At 46.5% G+C, this 19,636-nt stretch overlaps 1 protein-coding gene across 1 annotated transcript in view; it reads right to left on the bottom strand.

Annotated features, from left to right (window-relative positions):
• The window catches only part of AHCY (adenosylhomocysteinase), a gene marked incomplete at its 3' end in the record, with an annotated part of 33,846 nt that extends 15,837 nt beyond the window's left edge, over positions 1-18,009 (bottom strand). Inside the window, exons 1-5 of the mRNA XM_080627852.1 lie at positions 17,973-18,009; positions 15,106-15,296; positions 5,871-5,946; positions 3,904-4,056; positions 171-283 (exon numbers count right to left, since the gene is read on the bottom strand). Of these exons, the coding sequence (XP_080483978.1) occupies positions 171-283; positions 3,904-4,056; positions 5,871-5,946; positions 15,106-15,296; positions 17,973-18,000 (561 nt within the window). The 5' untranslated portion in view covers positions 18,001-18,009. The remainder of the gene's footprint in view (positions 1-170; positions 284-3,903; positions 4,057-5,870; positions 5,947-15,105; positions 15,297-17,972) is intronic.
• Positions 18,010-19,636: the final 1,627 nt, after the last annotated feature.

The raw sequence follows: 19,636 nt of genomic DNA, 5'->3' as shown, positions 1-19,636 counted from the left end.
CTTCCCATTAGAGACATCACGGGCTCACTTCAAGGATATGGCAAAAATCTGTTCAGTACCGGATCAAGAATAGCTCAGCAAGAGAAGGAATAATTGCACGGAAATGCTGACATCCCCACACCGAACTGATCAGACAGCAGAACATAGCAGAAGGGCTCTAGATGCATTACCTTGGTGACAGAGTCATTTACATTGATAGCTGGCACTTTCAGGGTCCCACTGGCCTTCATCTTGTACAGGTTGTGAACTCCAGTGGTTGTCTCTTCTGAAATACCTCTAATTCCTGTGGGGAGAATAAAAGGATGCACCTTAGTTGGAATTAACAGTGCTGCAAACCAACATATCCAAGCACTGGGAGCATACTCCAGAGGCCTAACAAACCCTTTGCAGGAAGCAGGGAAGAGTTAAGAACCCTCATTTTGGTCCACAAACAGTAGTTTGAGACTTCAAACAAGCTTCTTTCCCCATAAGGCAATTAAATGAGCAGGACAAAATATTCTTTGGAAAAATGGAAGGGACCAGCTCAAGACTCAGACTTCCAGCTGAGCGACTGGCTTTGCCCAGAGGACAATCAAAGCTTTCGGCCATGGGCAGGGACAACTTCCACTAGACCAGGTTGCTCGAAACCCAGTCCAACCTGGTCCCGAATACTTCAAACAGAATTTGTACTGGTCTCAATGGAGTTTAAAAGCCATTACATTTCCCTTTTCCTTCCCAGAGCATCAGGTTGAAGTACTGGCACTCTCCATCACAAAAAGGAAATTAGACCAACTACGCCAGAAGTAAACAGAGCTTGATATTAGGCTGATTTATCCCCAGAGGTCTGTAATCCCAAACCTCACACCAAGCTTACAGTACCTGCCCTTCCCAGAGGTTTACCTGAAGAGAGAACAAAATCAGGCTTCTGCACAGTTAGGACTTGCTTAGAGGGGACAGAACAGTTTAAAGAACATTGCCTCATGCACAGTCAAATACAGCATCTGTAGTTAAGTTACCCAAAAGCATCAATATCCCAGTGCAACTGCTTAGATCAAGTACAATCATCCCCATGTGAAGGAAATCTGGGGGAGGTCACAGCAGAAACCTCCAGTTCAAACCTGTTCTCTCTCTCCCCAGGTCTATCTGGTAACCAGGAGACACACTTATCCTTCAAAAGCTCTTCAGGATGACTTTCCTAAGCTTAGTGCAATTTTAAAGACAGTCTGCTAAGTGAATCTCACATCACACCAGCAGGCTCCCTTCTCTGAAGACCACCTGCCTGCTGCCCCCAGGTGATATTTATAATTGGTCTAAACTGCTTTGCAACTCCACTGAAAGTCCTGCCTACACCACTCAATTTCAATGTCAGAGTGACTTCAGTGACTGCCAAGGGCCTACACTAAGGAAAAGGTTGAATTACACTGAAAAAGCCTTCCTAAGCACTTTGCTCCTCTGTATTTCTTCTTACCTGGTCAACAAGCAAGTCTGCATCAATGGATCACAAGTGATCCAATCTTCTCTACCCTTTCTCAACAGCAGTCTTCTGCATAGATGCCAGAGACCTCCCTTGCATGAGTTCAGATGACTTTCTCCTTTGTTCATTCTACTTCAACCATTCCTACCTTTATCTTACTTTTAAGGGCATTTAATTTAGTGGAATAAGCCCAAAGTAACAAGGCCATTCTGCCCTCCAACAGCAGGCATGATGAGAGAGACAGGAAGCTTGCTGAGAATTTCCACACAGCTATTTAACACATCTCCTAGTTGAAGTAGGCTTGAATAGCCCTACTTTCAACTTAGTTGCACACTAGTACTGAACTAACTTCTATTTAAATTAGAAGCTGCTGAAGCTTGTAAAACAGGCAGTTCCCTTTGAAATTAGCCCAGAAAACTTGTCTAGCCTTTAAATGGCAAGTAGCCTTTTCAGACGCTGCATGGCAAAATGCTTCCTCCGCTCACAATCCAGTCTTCCCACGTGCATGCTCTTCTAATGTTGCTTTTGTCCTACCTCTCACCCAAAGAGGTCAAATATCACCACAAGCCCTTAGGATATATTAGCCTCTATTATCATCAAGATAATAAAAACAGATGCTACACAGCTTCATTTAAGCAGTGTTTGCAGCAAAGGGCTAAGCACAGAACTTCATTAAATGAGATCAAGACTACTCAGTGGTACCATTCTGGAAGTTTTGCTGTTTCCAACGAGCAATGGACTGGAAGATTGAACAGATCAAGTTCTGTCACACTCCAGAGATCAGTCTTTAATTAGTTTATTAAATTAAAAGCAGATAGTGCACACATTCTGGCACATATGGCATCCTGTCTAGACTCTAAAAATACAGTAGAAAAGCCATCCCCATGAATTCAGGGAGCAACCCCAGGCAGCAGGGATGTTTATCATCAATGGCAGACTAGAGATAGACGGCCAAAACAGGAGACACTTCCAACAGCCACTGCCCTGCTGCAGTATACTATACCAGTTCCTTCCATACCAGGACCACACAAGTAAGAAGGAGCAAAGTGCTGCAAGGGACAAAACAGCAGACAGCAGGAGAGATGGAAGTGTTAAAGGAGCTCAGTACAAGGACCCCCAAGAACAGGGACATCAACTGAGGTGCTTCATGTGCTTGGCAAAGAAACAACTCTGCAAAACAGAGTATGAATGTGGAAAATGCATTTTTTTTTGGCCTCTGACAACACCAGGAAGACATAGAGGTATGATCAGTTGTGGTATGGCAGGAACACAAGAGGTCACGAACATCAGACAGAGGCAATCTAGAAAGAAGACCTTCGGCAGAAGAGAGGATCCCAGCATGGCTGAGCAGACACCAATGAAAACCTCTCATTACAGTTCAAATAAGATGTTGACTGTTGGATTACTAGCGACATCAGGCTGAGGATGAAGGAGAAACTGAGGCTTGTTACACAGGCTTCCTCTCTTCCTGCTGCCCCTACCCACATTAGCACATGGATGGCGAGCAGCCCCAGACTTTTCCCCTCACACAGACATATCCATGGGTTGCCACCTTCAAATTTTCCCCCATAGCTTTCTCTTAAAGCAGTGCAAGAATAAGCACTGATCCAGAAGGTTTTTACAGCAACCTCACCTCTGTGGTCCTAGAATGAATATTAGTGCACCCACTGTCTCAGTATAATCTCCACCCCATATCACTTTCCAACGTTCTTCACATCCCAGATCAAGCGTGCCCTTTAGCAACACTGGGTGTCTGCAGCTTGCAGGAGCACAGATGATGGGCACTGGGAGAGCTCAGGAGAAGTCGTCATGCTTCATGTCTGGGAGGCACAAATCAGCTCCTGCAGGTCATGCCAAATTCTATTCAAATAAATCCTGTTACATAAACATGTGCCAGCAACACCACACTGATTGTTTTCAGTTTCACTAACTTACACTGAAGATAAGTTAAAGCAAGAGCCCCAATCTTGACTTCATCAGCATCTTGACTGACAAACTGAATGAGTCAATGCCTTGTAGTTTATAAGGTAGAAAACTGTTCCTTTTACAAGAAAGGTTACAAGTTGCCATGACTTCATCCAGAAGTGCACTAAGATGATGAGGAAGAAAAAGCATTAATGGTAAAAATATTAACTGCAAGCAGACACTGAACAATTCTAAAACACAGCCCATTTCCAGGAAGGCTGGAAGCCTTGGCAAGCCAGCTGTACCACTGGTACAGGTTATGGGCACTGTGAAGGATGGCCAGGCCAGGTCACTGCAGCTTATATACCAAAAACCAGAGATGGAAGCAGCTCCTCCAGGTAAGATGCTTTGATCTTGGCCTGTAAGCGGTTTTCATAGACTCACAGCCTGTTTGCACATGCCTGTCTCTACCCCACTCACAGAAAGAGACTGCATAAACAGCCTTCAAAGCAGAACTGTGCCTGACAAAGCAAAATAGCACTCACCTTTCAAGAGCTGTGGGTATTTGGTATGAACTAGATTGGTAAGATCTCCACCATCATCCAGAATCATGTTGAGGGGCTGCCCATCCTTGAAGTACAGGGTCTGCTCAATGCACCACAAATATTCCTCATCTGTCTCCCCCTTCCAGGCAAACACTACACAAGAACAAACACACACAATTAGCTGGTTTCTTACTCAGCATGTGGTAAAGCAGCAAAGGAAGATTTCATAAGCAGCTCTCAGAAGCAGACAGATTATTATCTGTGCCTGCAGGTCAGAAAAGACATTTGTATTGAAAAAAAGGATTTCAGAATGAGCAGGAATGAAATCACATTGCTTTCTGTTCCAGAGCACAGACTTGGTCAAATTTTGAGGCTTCACTGCTGTCTTTATCATTATTCCATGTTAAGAGAGAGAAGACAAAGCAAACCAAACCAGATACATCCACAACAGTCACATGCTCCTCTAATACACCCTATGTCACTAGGAATTAGAAATAGCCACTGGATATATTTATATAGACAAATGAAAACACAACTACAGCATTTCCTAGCTCAGCAGAAAAGAGGGACTAAAATATAGCACCAAACTCATCAGCAACTTTTAAACTTTAGTCTCTAGCACAGCACCAAATTCCAAGCTACCATGCCTTGTCTGCCTGTAATAGGGTATATTTCTGTATCAGTACATCTACCACCAGCAACATGCTGCAACCCTAGCATGTTGTATCTAGCAGTATTTCTGCCTTTCTAGGCATTTGTACTGGATTCATACTATACTTCAGCCTCAGTTGTATTCAGTCCATTCAAACATGTATTAGGCATGACTTACACACCCCAACATTCAGCTAAATTCTCATGTTTTCCACTGTTTACACAGAAAATTAACCTTGCGCTATGAAAAGCCAATCATGCAATTGCCCATTCTGAAGGGGCAAATCAGTATCTCATATTGCATCCAAAGGATCAGCAGCCCTCCAGTGTCTCGTAAATTCAGTATGTGAAGTGCAATATTAACAGAAACAGCAAGTTCCACAAAACAAGGATACCAAGGGGAGAGGTCAAAAACTTAAACACTCCACCTGTAAACTGCTCTTCAGTTGAGTTTTGGGTGTCGAGAGCAGTGAGGAAGTCAATATCTTAACATCAGATCTAGAGTCCAATCTGGTCCTTTGACATCAGATGCCAGAGACAGGCAGAGGTCATGTTACCTGCAGCTAGTAAAGAAGGGACCATTTTCTTCTGTTACCGTAGAATGGACACAGCTGGGGAAGGACTTGTGGCACTATTGAATTATATGAAAAACACCACCCAAAGCAAAAAAAACAGGCTGGCAGAAATTAGATCTAACTTCTGCAAACATCCAGGCTCAAGCTATGCAGTTCCCAGCACAGAGCTAGGACTGCATGTCCTTAAGCCAAGTAACACAGCAGACAGCTTAATGTATCTGCAAGGAATGCCTCTATTGGAAGGTGACAGTAACAAAACAGCAGCATCCTGATAAAGTGCTTCAGGGACATTAGGCAGCAACACAGCTGGCCTAGATCTAGCCTAAAAATATCTTGAAGATTGACACTGTCACTGTAACACATCACACTACTATCAAGATCCCTTCCCCAACCCCTATTTAGCACCAAGCTTACTGGAAAGCACCAAACACCACCATCTACACACACCTAAACACCAATCCATTTAATTACCCAAGCCCATTCAATCAGCTTAATGACCAGGCTTAAAGGTGGTAACATTCAGCCAGGCTCCCTCATAGCCCAACACCAGCCACTGCTAGGAGTGCTACACACAGTCTGATGCAAAGCTTGAATCAAATGTCCTGTTTGGTAACAATCACTACTTTTGATGGGCTACTTCTATCCTGAAGCTTGTTCAGAAGAGCTTGTTTTGTAGTTTGATTTAGCTGGAACAGGCACTACACCCCAACTCAGAGCCAAATTAGAACATTGAAAACTTACCAGGGATACCAGCTTTCGCAATAGCAGCTGCAGCATGGTCCTGCGTGGAGAAAATGTTGCAGCTTGACCATTGTACCTGGAAAACAACCCAAGTTTTGTTTGCTGAACAAAGTTCTGAGATATCAGGCACTCTCTTCCAGACACAGGAGGTGAAAAGGAAGCAAGAGCAGAAAGGCATATTAGTGTAGGTTCTTGCCTTTCTTAGTAGATCTGAAAGGTTAAGGTGAAAATCAAATATGTCACTAGGCCTGGGGAAACAATGTCACTTGAGGAGAGAATATAATAGAGCTTTAGCTGTGCTGCATATTCATTCATGAGACCTTATTCATGAGAGCTTCTGCCAGGCAGCCAGAGCATACATTCAGCTATAGATCTGCAGGAAGTGCACAGTAGGGTGGGTTTTAGAAAATTTTGGTCAATGAAGTTCAGATTTTCGGAGCAGCCACATAGCAAGTGTCCACTGAGGCACAGGGACATGCAGCAACACACCTGCTGGCACTCAGAAGGGTCAGAAATGCAGCTGAAACTACACTTAATCAAACAGGCATTCTCCCAAGATTATGCTCACCCACCTCCCTCTCTGTCCTCCAGTCATAGGAGCTTTTCCAGCTGAGCTAAGCATTTTCCACACTAGGCTCAGGCACCTAGAAAAGCAACAGCATATTGCTGAATTGCATTGAAAAGTATCTACATACTTACTGCACCTCCCCAGCAGGCACAAAATCCACCACATCCCAGAGCCACACACAAGTTCTCACTGCAGGGCTGACTGGCAGGTTTTTGCACGCTTATTTGTAACAGAGCTGGAGGAGAGAGAGCAATAACGCATAATCCTTTAGCCTGTTTCCAGATACTCATCCCACTTTATCAATAACTGACACTTCAAAGGAAGGGCTGCAGTAGGAAGCTCCTCATCTGAGCCTACACGATACTTGTCAGTGAAAACACAAATGGAAGGAGCACATGAAAAACAAATTCATGACCATAAGCACTGCACTTCCTCATCTAGGTTTTTCTAAGCTCCTTCCACATCAGTACAGATGACACTGGCAGATGTCATGACATTCAAAGCATACAAAATACCTGTTTATTGGTTACACTTCAAGCTCTTCCAGCATATCCCCTTTACGAGAGGGATAGAGTACGATGACTCTATGTTAAAGAGGTTGTTGCTCTGGAGGAAAGAGAAAGACTTAATCTAGGCGGTTGGCAAAGCCTTTGAGCTTGGGAAAAGATCGGAGCACACCTGTGGGATGAAGTTACCCTTGGGTCTAAAGAAACAAAATCTCTAGCTACCCTGTGGCGGTTACTAAAAGAAACTACATCCACAATGAAGGCTGAGCAACAAGTAGTAAAGTCTGCTTTTGCGGCTTTTTCTGACTCTCCTCCACAAAAGCATGGGGGGCCGGCTGCTGTGGGTCCGACACCTGGCGCCGTAGCTAAGGGGGAACTGCCTGCCGCTTCAAGCATAAAACTGCTGGTTCGGCTGACAACGCCTTCACCGGCAGCAGCACTAACTAGTGATGGGGATTCTGAAAAGGATGATGGACCGCCAAACCGCCCTGACTCGAATCCTTTTCGTGCTGCTACCGCCCCTGAGCGCAGCCCCCAAATTCCCCCGCCCGCCCCTCACACTGCCACCACAGCCCTCCCCCCGCCTCACAGCCGCTTTCCCACCACCGACGCCCCTCCGCTGGCTGATGCAGAAGAATGGGAACCTCCGGAGGAGGACAGTGAGACTCCGGATTTATATCCACCTTTACCACCTACACCACCGTTAGCGCTGCCCCAACCGGGGCCAAAAATTGAGCAGGACTGGGGGCAGTGGAATAAGCTTTTAGATAAAAAATTACGGGAGCTACGAGACCAATTGGAGAAAATTGGAGCAAGGAGAGAGGGGCACGAATCAGAGAAGTTAAACAAGGTTAATCCTTTTGTTACACCCTTGCCACCGCCCTCGAAGCCCCCTCTGCAAGCCAACCCTGGTGCCTTGAGATGGAAAGGTCTTATTCAAGACGCAATCATAGACGGCACTGTTCTACCAATTGACATTCTCGCTGCATTTCCAGTTATTAGGAATGCTCAGGGACAAACTCAATGGACTCCTGTGGACTGGAAAATCACAAAGGAACTTAAGGGAGCAATTTCTCAATATGGCTTGTCTTCTCCGTATACACAACAAATGTTAAATGCCTTGTTTTCTAGTATGGTCTTAACTCCCAATGATTGTCTTAAGGTAGCTTCAGTCCTGTTAACTCCTCCGCAGCTATTACATTTTAAAAGTGGGTTTGAGGAGCTTGCTGAAAGAGCCGCTGATGGTAATTTGGGTCGCAACCCTAATGATCCCTTACATGGTGTTACATCTGAAATGTTAATAGGGAAGGGACAATTTCACCCTGATGCAGTACAGGCTCATATGAGAACTGAGGTGTTACAGCAAGCACAGCAATAGGCCTTAGCTGCTTTGAAAGCTGTGCCAGAAGCGGGAAGACCTAATCCCTCCTATACGTTGATAAAACAGGGAATTACTGAGCCATATATGCAATTTATTGATAGATTGACAGCACCTATTGAAAAGAATATTGATTTGGCACCTAATGCTAAAGAATCTGTGCTTATGTCCTTGGCCATGGAAAATGCTAACCCAGCTTGTAAGCATATTTTACAGGTTTTACTGAAATCTGCTGGCTTGCAGGAAATGATGGACGCTTGTTCTAAGGTGGGCACGGCTGAGGAAAAGGCAGGATACATGACTACTGCCTTTGCCGCTGCTGTCAAACCTCTGTTACAGCAAGGTCGGGGTGATCGAGGGGGTATGAAGGGCGTGAGATGTTTTAATTGTGGGTGGATGGGACATCATAGAAAACAATGTACAGTAAAGAAAACTAACCCAGCAGGTGGTGCTTCAGGTTTTACAGGTGGTTGTACAAGATGCGACAAACATGGCCATAGGGCAACTGAATGTCACTCGAAGTATAAGAAAGATGGAACTCCGTTGAGAAACTTGAATGTGAGCACGATGCCATCCCGCGCGATGACACAAAATCAGGGTGTTTGGACTGCGTCCCCTCCACTACAGCAGAGAGTGCCAGAGTGGACGTGGCAACAGCAATAGATTTTACCATAACTGATACCTCTCCAAACTGGCAAAAGTAGGTTTAGTAATTGCACCTGAAAAGGTACAGCGTAATGCCCCATGGAGATACCTGGGGTGGATTATTTCCAGAACTGAAGTTAGGCCCCAGAAGATGAAGATTACTACGGAGATAAGAACCTTTTCAGATGTGCAGAAATTGATAGGTGACATTCAGTGGATCCGTTCCTTATGTGGAATCACTAATGACGATTTGGCAGAACTAAAGGGCCTCTTTTGAAGAGCAAACCGCAGACAGAGGAAAAGAGAACTCTGTCAAAAATCCAGCATGAGGCCCTAGCCCATATTATGGCTAAAATATCTACTTCTTATGCTTCTCAATGGAACCCAGATTTATCTATAACTTTGTTGTAAACAATCAGTATCATCCATTTAGTCTGTTGGCACAATGGAATCCACAGAAAAAGGATCCCTTGTGTATATTTGAATGGATCTTCTTACCTTATCGGTTGCGCAAAACTGGTACTACACAATTGGAAGTCTTTGCCCTTTGATCCATCACAAATTTGTTTACCCCTTATCAAAATATGGTTGGAGTGGGCACAGCAGTCTAGCACTGTTTTTCAAACTGTCTTAGTAGATTTTGTTGGCCAAGATAGCATACATTTTCCGCCACATAAATTGTTTACCGTGCTAAAAAAACAACCAATATGAAGATGTTACCTTTTACTCCCACAGACCTGTTTCACATATAACTGTTTTTACAGATGCTAGCAGAAATAATCACATAGCCGAATATGTTTGGAAAACAGAAGATGGTTGGAAGAAACAGAAAATACCTGGTCACTCTACAGATTCCTTACAAACGTTAGAACTGAGTGCTGTTGTGGTATTTCAACAATGGCCTGATACTCCGCTTAACATTGTCTGCGATTGTTTGTATGTTGTAGGAATTGTTCAACATCTAGAGAGGGCAATTTTACAGGAAGTTACTAATCTCAGGTTATGAACCTTGTTGAAAACTCTGTTACATCTTGTAAATAATTGTAACTGTAAATATTTTATTATGTATATTCGCAGTCACTTGGGGCTCCCAGGGAGCCTTAGTGATGGTAATGACAAAGCAGATAAATTAGTTGCTCCAGCATGGGTGGGACCACCAGTAGATACTTTTCAACAAGCCCGAGCATCTCATGCCTTCTTTCACCAATCAGCAAAGATGTTAGTTCGTCAGTTTGGCTTCTCCCTGACAGATGCCCGAGGCACTGTACAGTCTTGTCCTGATTGTCAGGGCCAGACAATAGGTATAGGCCTTGGAGTCAACCCTTGAGGTCTCCAACCTCTCCAACTATGGCAGATGGATGTAACCCATGTATCATCTTTTGGAAAACTGAAGTATGTCCATGTTATTATCGACACCTTTTCTCACTTTGTTTGGGCTACCCCTCTGGCTGGTGAGACCGCACGCCACGTAATCACGCATTTGCACGGCTGTTTCGCAGTTATGGGAATACCTTTACAGCTTAAAAACTATACTTCTTTAACGCTGTCTACATTTTTAAATAATTGGGGCATTGCTCATATCACTAGTATTCCTCATTCTTCTACAGGTCAGGCTATTATTGAATGTGCATGTCAGACCTTGAAACAATTGTTAGAAAAACAAAAAATGGGGGAAGAAGGGCTTACCCCGGCAGCAAGAATACAGAAAGCTGTGTATCTTATGAACTTTTTGCAATTGGTAGGAGACTCTAGTGACCCTCCTGCTGTAATACATGGTCAAGCATCAGGGTCAGGTTATGTAAATAAGACTCAGGGTATACTGGTCCAGTATAAGGATCTGGAAACTGGTACCTGGAAGGGTCCTGTGGAAGTAAAACTAAGTGGTCAAGGATATATGTGTGTAATCACAGACTCTGGTCCGCGGTGGGTACCAGCTCGGTGAGTGAAACTTTAGAAGGAGCCAGCATTGCCAAAAGAAGCTGGAACACCCTCATTGCCGGCGAATAAATCAGCTGGATGATGGGGCACGAGCCAGGTTTCACGCCTAGAATTTTTGAAGGAGAGTTTGAAGTCTTAACCCTTATAGCCTTTTGAACACGTCATATCAGTGCAGACAAGCCAATGTACCCATGGAAGCAGCAACCTTTATGTCATTAGGAAATTGGTCAGCTGTAAAGTTGTTAATTCCCCAGGAAAATATTAACATATCGGGTGGACCGTGGTAGACTGTGGACTTGGGACCCCATATACAACTCATCTGATAGTCTCTCTGCGATGCTCATGTACTAGAAGTTGGCACATATAAGTATGGCCATGTTTCTATCAACCCTTGGAGACCTTAACAGATATTGCTGACCACTTCTTCCGATGTAGGCTGGCCACCTGCATCAGAATGAGTGTGCATTTTGGTCAGCATAGAAGCCCAAGGCTCATGCAATGTGGGGGAGGCAGAACCTCTGCGGGGACGCCCGCTAAAGTTGAGCCTGCCACCTCACGCTGCGATGATGCTTCTTGGAGCTGGTTTCCTGATTGTCTTCACGGGGTCCTTGTGCCACGTTCTGTACGTGGGACCATGTAGTGGGAGTAATGATTGCCTGGATTTTGTGTTTCAAATATTGTAATTATGTGGAGCTTGCTTGTGGGATCCCATGTGTGTGTGTGTTGAGGGCAGAGGGTGTTCCATGTATTTTTTGTTGTTGGGTTCGTGTAAAAGTTTTTAATGGGTAGCAGATTAACATTTCGGGCAAGAAACGGTTAATGCAAAAGTGCGGTTGCCAACAGGTATTTATGGCTGCTGCTAAGCAGGCAGGCAGGCAGCTGTAGCTTCACATTCCTTTTTCATCAGAAAGCCTTTGCTTTAGGGAATCACTTTAATCTGCCTCCTTCTCAAGAGCTGATAACCTGGGGGAGGGGGTATGTTTGTGTCCTCCTACCTACAGGTCCATGGTGGCTGCCTGCAAAGTTTGTCAAGCCTTCCCATGAGCTGGACAGACAAGTGGAGGAACCTGATGCCTCAGCTATAGGAGCTGACAGTGAATACCCTGAGCAGAATGAGATAGAAGAAGAGAAAAATGAATGATTGCAGGACATCACTTGGGGGCAACTGAAAAGTAACAACTTGAATATGTGTGCTTGTAAAGTAGCTATTATTAGAGGCTGTGATTTTGTGTATAAAACCACCTGTGTTTACTAGCCAGTTGCTAATGAGAAACTACACCTTGTATTGTGTGGATTTGTTACTTGTAAAAGAGATGGTAGAGCATGCAAATTTGCAGCAGCTGCTAGAAAATGCTAAGGCAAAAGCTAGAAAGATTCTAATATGATGGTAGTGTTATAAAGCAGGTAATGGAACAAATTAAGAGGGTAGGAGAACTCCACTGGTAAGAAAGTTCTTTGGCTGGTTTCTCACTGCCATCAGCATCTTCAACATGCTGCTGTCACCTGTAATAGTTACTCTGGTAATGTAAATCTATGTGTGCTTTGCCACAGTAGCAACTTGTTACTGGATGAAGCAGGTGAAACTCCGCATTGAAGAGGTGCAAGGACTGAGGTTGGCCAAATGCCTGCTACCACAGTCAAGGGCAAGACTGGGTTGGCCTCTGTGTTTGCCACCATGAACCTTTAGCTCCACTGTTGGCTGCAACCAGCAGGCATGGAGCGGTGGGGACACATGCCATGCCAGACCCTGATGTGAGGGATGGCCTCCCCTGTTATCAGGCAAAAAAGGGCAGACCCAGCAGCCTGTGATTGGCATATGTTGAAGAAATATGGAAACATGCTAAGATCTTACACATGGTGTATGAGGATGGGCAAGCCTTTTGGCTGGACAATTTATTAGGTGAATGGGGACTGACAGGTTGGCTGGTTGCTTTAGTAAAAGGTGGACTAATGGTGTTTATTGTCATTTTAACAATTTTGATTTTGTTGCCATGTATTTTTCAATGTATCCAACAAATGATTATGAGTGCTACAAAGCACGTTTGGCTTGTACAAAAAGAAAAAGGGAGAGATGTGGATGATTTTCTGGCAAAGAACGGCCACATACCCAGATCAGCAAGTGCCTACATGGAGTTTGACATGAACCAAGGGACAACTAAAGGTGAAGAAGGATGGGAATGAGGTGCTGGGAGTAACAATCCCAGCAAGATAAGAAGGAGCTGGAATTTACTGAGTTGCAAAATTGGGGACTGTGGGCAAGCTTTGAAGGTCAGGTTCTCAAACCTGTGCTTAACCAATTATACGTTAGTTGTTAAGGGCCTTAAAGATATGTATCCAATCATAATGTGCCAAGTTATTGTAAGCAACTTTAAGCAATAGTATATAAAGAGTTAGTTTTCTGTAATAAATGGCTTTTGTCTGATCACATTGATCTCCAACTGAGTCCTGTGACATCCGATGGGCTCAGAGCTAGTATTTACATCACTGGTTATGAAGATAATGCATTTTTAGTACAATTTTAGAACTTATGCACTCTGAGGGAGAGAGTATTCATTCTATCTTTGCTAGCCTAGCCAAAAAAGGGATACCAAGATAACTACGCTGCAGTGAGCTACATGGTCATTCTGTAGGGCATGGTTTCATCAGTTTCAATCCTCCCTTTTGGGCACCAAAGTTCCAGCAGAACAGATGAACCAGGGCTGTATCCAAACTCAAGTCAAAGTCTAAACTAACTAAATGCAAGCATTGGGAAAAGGAAAAAGCTAACATGACAGCACACATCTTAAAAGCACAACCATGCTTATGCACTTATGCTTAGAGGAACCAAATCTCTGTAGGTACTTCCCTGAATGACTTGGATGAATCCCACACAACACTAATTGGGGATTGTGCTCAGAATAAAACAGCTTGGCAATGTTCAAGTAAGCACACAGCTTCTGCCCAGGCCAGCCATGCTGAGACACAGCAACCAACAGCAGCAGCAAGGAGCTTCCCAAATTTCAGTGGCTACTGCTTTCTTTTAAATCCTGTGGAGGGACAAGAGTTTCATATACAGAGCAGCTGGCATAAAGCCAGGACTAGCTCCACAAAGCTCTCTTTCAGTACTGCATCATTTACAACTGTGGAACAGCCCTGAAAGGCTGAAGAATACCTGCACAACAGCAGGTACCTACCTTGCCCAGGCTGACCTAGCATGTTTCTAGACCTACCCTCTCCAGTTTTTGAGGAAATGCCTTAGTTGCTACAGAGAAAGCTTCCCTTTCCCCCAGTGCCTTTTGATCAGCATGACACTGCTCAACTCATCCAGCAATTCACAGGGAGGGATCCCATATAGAGCACTTCTGGGTAGCCTGAGTTCAGGCAGCTAAACTTCTGGAAGGAGCTGCAGATCACATACACACTTAACATAATCCATCATCAGGTTCCAGTCAGCTCCCTGCTGCTCAGCATGTGAGCTATGTGAATTGTGCTCAGATGCCTGACTCTCCTCATGCCCTGTACAATGAACACTCAGCAGTGATGTCTGGACTTCAGCCAGCAAGCCAGGCAGAAGACACCACACAGTAAATGGCTTACAGATATCTCAGTATTTCGCACAGACCAGGGAACTGGTCCATAGTCACACAACACATTCAAAGTCATCGGAGTCCCCAGTCATCGATCACTGAGCTGCACAGCCTCTGTGTTGTTTTCCTGCACAGCTAAAAGGCCAGCACGAGCTCTTCGGAAGCTTCACTGTTTTTTTGCTGACTTTACCAGGGCACAGTGTGGCTCTTAATACACGTTAATCTGTGCTGGAGGCTGTCACTGAGCTTCCACATTAGTAGCAACAACGATACATGTCCAAGCACACCACCACTGTGTGAGACCAGCTTTCAGCACTGCTGCTCTGGGTGCTGTACACACAACTGCCAGAGCCACTGCAGCCAGCAATGAAGCCCAGAACAGCCACTCATGAAGATGCAGCTTGTCCAGAGGAAAGACACATACCACATTGCAGAGGTGTATGCAGAACAGGTGACAAGCTTTTTGCTTAAGGAGAGCAGACATAATCTATCCACTTGGGGACTGCAGCACAGTCTGTTCCAAAATTTACAGCCATTTGCCAAAACCCCTAAGGTACTTATATAAGCAGAAGCAGTACCCCATGCAGAGCATTATCTAAGAGCATACTAAAGGAAAAACTCAGAGGCACTTTACCTCAGCTCCCAGCTTGATAAGGGTCTCTATGAGAACTGCTGTCTGCACAGTCATGTGAAGGCAGCCGGCGATACGTGCACCTTTCAGTGGCTTTGATGCAGCATACATCTCCCGCATCTTCATCAGCCCTGGCATCTCATTCTCTGCAATCTCAATGGCCTTGCGACCCCAGTCTGCAAGGCTGATGTCAGCTGCAAGAGAAGGACAGCTGTCAGAGTTGTAATAGCAAAGACTCTGGTATCTGTTCATACTCTTGTGGGTAGGCACTGGCTGCAACAGCTGAACTGAACAACCAGCAGCAGCTGGCAGACAGAGTTGGGCAAACAGACCCTATTCCAGTTACTCCCTGGTTTTTCACTATGGTACACTGTGGAGACATGGTTAGCAAGTGTCCTGGGTTCAGCAGCAGCAGTCATTTTTCCTCCTTCTTAGTCGCTGTTGCAGCACTGTGTTTTTGACTTTCAGCCTGGGAAGAGGGCTGATAACACAGATGTTTAGACTGACCAAGGACTTTGTGAGTCTCATGCTCTGCCAGGGAGGAGGAGAAGCAGGGAGGAAGCAGGGACAGGACACCTGACCCAAACTACCCAAAGAGGTATTCCATACCACAGCACGTCATGCCCAGGAGATAGAATTGAGAGTGCCCGGAAGGGCTGGATCACTGCAGGGTGGGGTTGAGGAACCGGTTGGTGAGCAGTTGTATTCTCTTCCTTGTTATTTCCTTTATCATTATTACTATTAGTGGTAGCAGTAGTGGTTTGTGTTATACCTTAGTTATTAAACTGTTCTTATCTCAACGCGTGGGAGTTGCATTCTTTTGATTCTCCTCCCCGTCCCTCCAGGAACGGAGGGAAGAAAGGTGGGGGGGGAAGTGGACTTCGTGGCTCTGATTTACGGCCTGGGCTTAAACCACAACAGCAAACAAAGGTCATGTTCCCATGTCTGAGCTTAATTAAGCACAGATTCTGTGAAAGTGAGAAAAAACACCAGTTGTGTACAGTCGCCAGCAGTGGAAAAACCCTGGAAGTTAACCAATAGAGATAGAAGACCAGCTGGCCAACCTTGTAGCTAAAAATTGTCTGTGAACTAGGAACAGAGGCCTTGAGAGGAGGATGTGTATATGAGCAGGGGAAATCACCGAAATGCACCTGGAATGTACCCAATACTGTATATGCCAACCAATCACTCCGGGAAGCTGTGTGTACATGGCAGTTTGACACTATATATACCCATTATTTGAGCACAATAAACGGATCACTTTTATCAATCATATTGATTGTGCATGTGTTCCCTCCGTGCGTGACGACAGTACACAGGCTTTCAAGCAAGTTTAGAGCAAACTTAACAGCCCCTCTGGAAAAAGTGTGCTGCTGTATGAGCATATTCATCAACTTGATCTAACATGCAGACATTCCATTTGGTAAGCCCCAGCCTTAAGTGCTCCTCCTTGCAGAGACTGCCCAAGGGCCTGACACCTCCTAGAGATTTACTTCCACAGGATTAAGACACACATGGAGGGGCTGCTGCTATGGCAATAGCTTCCCCACATTATAGCACAGACAGCATGGTAGCTGCCAAGTGCACTAGGAGCTGAGTCCAGCCCAGCTGCCCCTCTTAAGAGCTGTGCTGCGGGGTTTCTACCCTCTTAGACTCACAAAAATTATTTTCAAGGCATCACAACTACCTTAAATACAAATCTACGTCTGCTTATAAAAAGCATCTGGAGGAGAAAAGTCCAGGAGAAAAAAAAGTGAACAAAAGACTTCCAAGATGCTAACTTGCAGTAGAAAATACTGTGCTCACCATTAGATGCCTAACTCCAGCCTTGAAAAGGCAAGGGTCAAACAGCTAGTGCCTAGGTGCAGCACTCTGCAGCACCAGCCAGTACCCAGTGGCCCTCTCCCTCAGTTGGCTCTTTCAGGCATGTCAGAAGCTTACTGTTTCATTAAGAAACATGGTCAGGTAGTTTTCTTTCATCCACCTGGTGAACACAGGCCATTAAAGCACTCGAGAACACCAGGCAGGACCTCAGAGTCAGACTGCGTGTGTAATACAGACAAGCTAATTGCATTTTGCTCCTGAATGAAGCCTGGAGGCCACTGAATCTACTGCCTCCACTTCAGCTGACTGGTGCTCAGCTGTAACACCAAGTGGGGACTGCAAAAACCCACGGCAAGGGAAGGGCCATGGAAACAATTATATCAGGAGAGGGAGGTCTCGAATCTCACCTCTCTTAAGGACTCCATAGCTTTACCAGGGCTGCTTAAAAAAAAAAAAAACACCAAAAAAACCACCAAATAACCCAGGCAGTATTTAATCCATAGCCTCCAGGGTAAATGAGTTATAAATCTCAGCCTTATAGGCTAATGTTCTTCTCTTTGAATTTAGTCTTCAAAGAGCACACAATTCTGTAGAAAAATTAGGGGGGTTTTGTTTTTTTCTCTATGGAGTTTCAGGTCTATAGAAACACCCGCCAAAACCTTCGGGAAGCGTGCCGCACAGGCCCCAGATTCAAACACACTTTCACGTCCGGAGCGCAAGCCTGTCCCAGCGGAGCTGGAGGCAGAGCAAGAGGCCGTGGGCCCCGGGGCAGGAGAGCAGCGGAACGCCGGGTTGAAGAGCCACTGCAGGCAGGGCCGACTGCTCCAGAGCGACGGGCACAGCCCACCGAGCCCCGCTCCTTCCCCGCGGGTGACCGGCAGCACACACGGCGCCGCGGCCGCCTGCCCTCCGCGGCGGCACGGCCAGCGGGCTGCTGCCATCTTCCCCCCGCGGCCGCATCCAGCCGCGGCTCCCCGGCACGGCTCTGGGGCAGCAGGCCAGGCCCGGCGCACTGCGCTTGCCCCGGCCGCGGGGCTCGCACTCACCCACTTTGTACGGCAGCCTATCCGACATCCTGCCGAACCGCGGCAGCCGGCGACGGAGGAGGTAACAGTCGTCCCAAGCGCGCCTTAAGTAGAGGCGGTGCCTCCGCCTGCGCGGGGCGGGGCTGGGCTGGCCTGGGCTGTGCCGCGGCGGAGCGCGGCCGCTGCGAGCGTGAGGGGACTGGGCGGCCCAACCCCATGGGCCAGGCGCGAACCGGCCTCCCCGCGACCAGGCGGGCCTCGGATCCCCCTGGAGTCTGGGCCACCCTCAAAAGCTGCCCCCCCCGGTAGACAGAGGCCTCCTCTGTCCCCGGGGCCAGACCCAGATCCAGGCCAGGGCAGGCTCTGGTACCTGGAGCGGTCCCGCCACGCACCACTACAGGTGCCGAGACAGGCTTTGGAGCTGAACAGGACCAGAGCGGGGCTGGGGGCTCTGCCAGGACAGGCATGGAATCATAGGAGCACGGAATACCAGGTTGGAAGGGGTCTTAAGGATCGCATAGTCCAACCTTTTTAGACAAGAATGACCTAGACTAGATGTCGCAGTACCCTGTCCAGCTGAATCTTAACAGTGTCCAGTGTTGGGGAATCCACCACTTCCCTAGGGAGATTGTTCCAATGGCCCTGGTCCCGGGTATGAGGCCTGGCCATGGAGACATGGTGGGTGCTGACCAGCCAGCACCCCTGCGCCTCTCTACTGAGAGGTTCTCTGAATGATCCCATGAGTTGGTCAGGGTAAGCAGCTACTCTGTGGTGCGTGGACCCTTTGCTGCAGCAGGGCTGAGGGCAGTGTACAGCTCAGGCAGTGAGGCCTGTGAGGCTGGGCAGCTGGTGAGATGCCATGCGGACAAAGCTGAGGCATGTGAGCCGCTCTGTTTGCCTGGACCTTGGACTTGGCTGCATCCCGCTGCTCTTTTCAGCCTGCCACCGGTTTGCCAGGTGCAAGGCAGGAATGGCACAGGCAGGGCTGCTGGCCTTTGCCCCCTGCCGCAGCCAATGCTCGCTGTGCACGCAGGAGGCACAGCCCTGCTTCAGCCTTGCTTGAGGGTCACACACACACTTGCTCTGGTTCTAATATCTGAAATACTATCGTGGTTTAACTCCCAGCCAGCAACTAAGCCCCACACAGCTGCTTGCTGGCTCCCCCCCCACAGTGGAATGGGGGACAGAATCAGAATAAAAGTGAGAAAACTCTTGGCTTGAGATAAAACCAGTTTAATAGGTAAAGCAAAAGCCACGCACACAAGCAGAGCAAACCGAGGAATTAATTCACCAATTCCTATGGGCGGGCAGGTGTTCAGCCATCTCCATCACATGTAACAGTGGCTTGAGAAGACAAACGCCATCACTCCAAACGCCCCTCCTTGTCCTTCTTCCCCCAGCTTCATATGCTGAGCCTGATGCTATATGGTGTGGAATATCCCTTGGGTCAGTCAGGGTCAGCTGTCCCATCTCTGTCCCCTCCAAATTTATTTGTGCACCCTTGGTCCAATTGCTGGTGGAGTGGTGTGAGGAGCAGAAAAGGCCTTGACTCTGTAAGCACACTAAAACATCTCTGTATCATCAACACTGTTTCCAGCACAAATCCAAAACACAGCCCCAAAACAGCCACTGTGAAGAAAATTAACTCTATCCCAGCCACAACCAGCACAAATACATTTTTCGTA

Source organism: Psittacula echo (genome assembly GCF_963264785.1).
Source record: "Psittacula echo genome assembly, chromosome: 12".
In the NCBI taxonomy this organism is placed as follows: domain Eukaryota; kingdom Metazoa; phylum Chordata; class Aves; order Psittaciformes; family Psittacidae; genus Psittacula; species Psittacula echo.
This window is presented reverse-complemented; position numbering and strand designations above follow the sequence as displayed.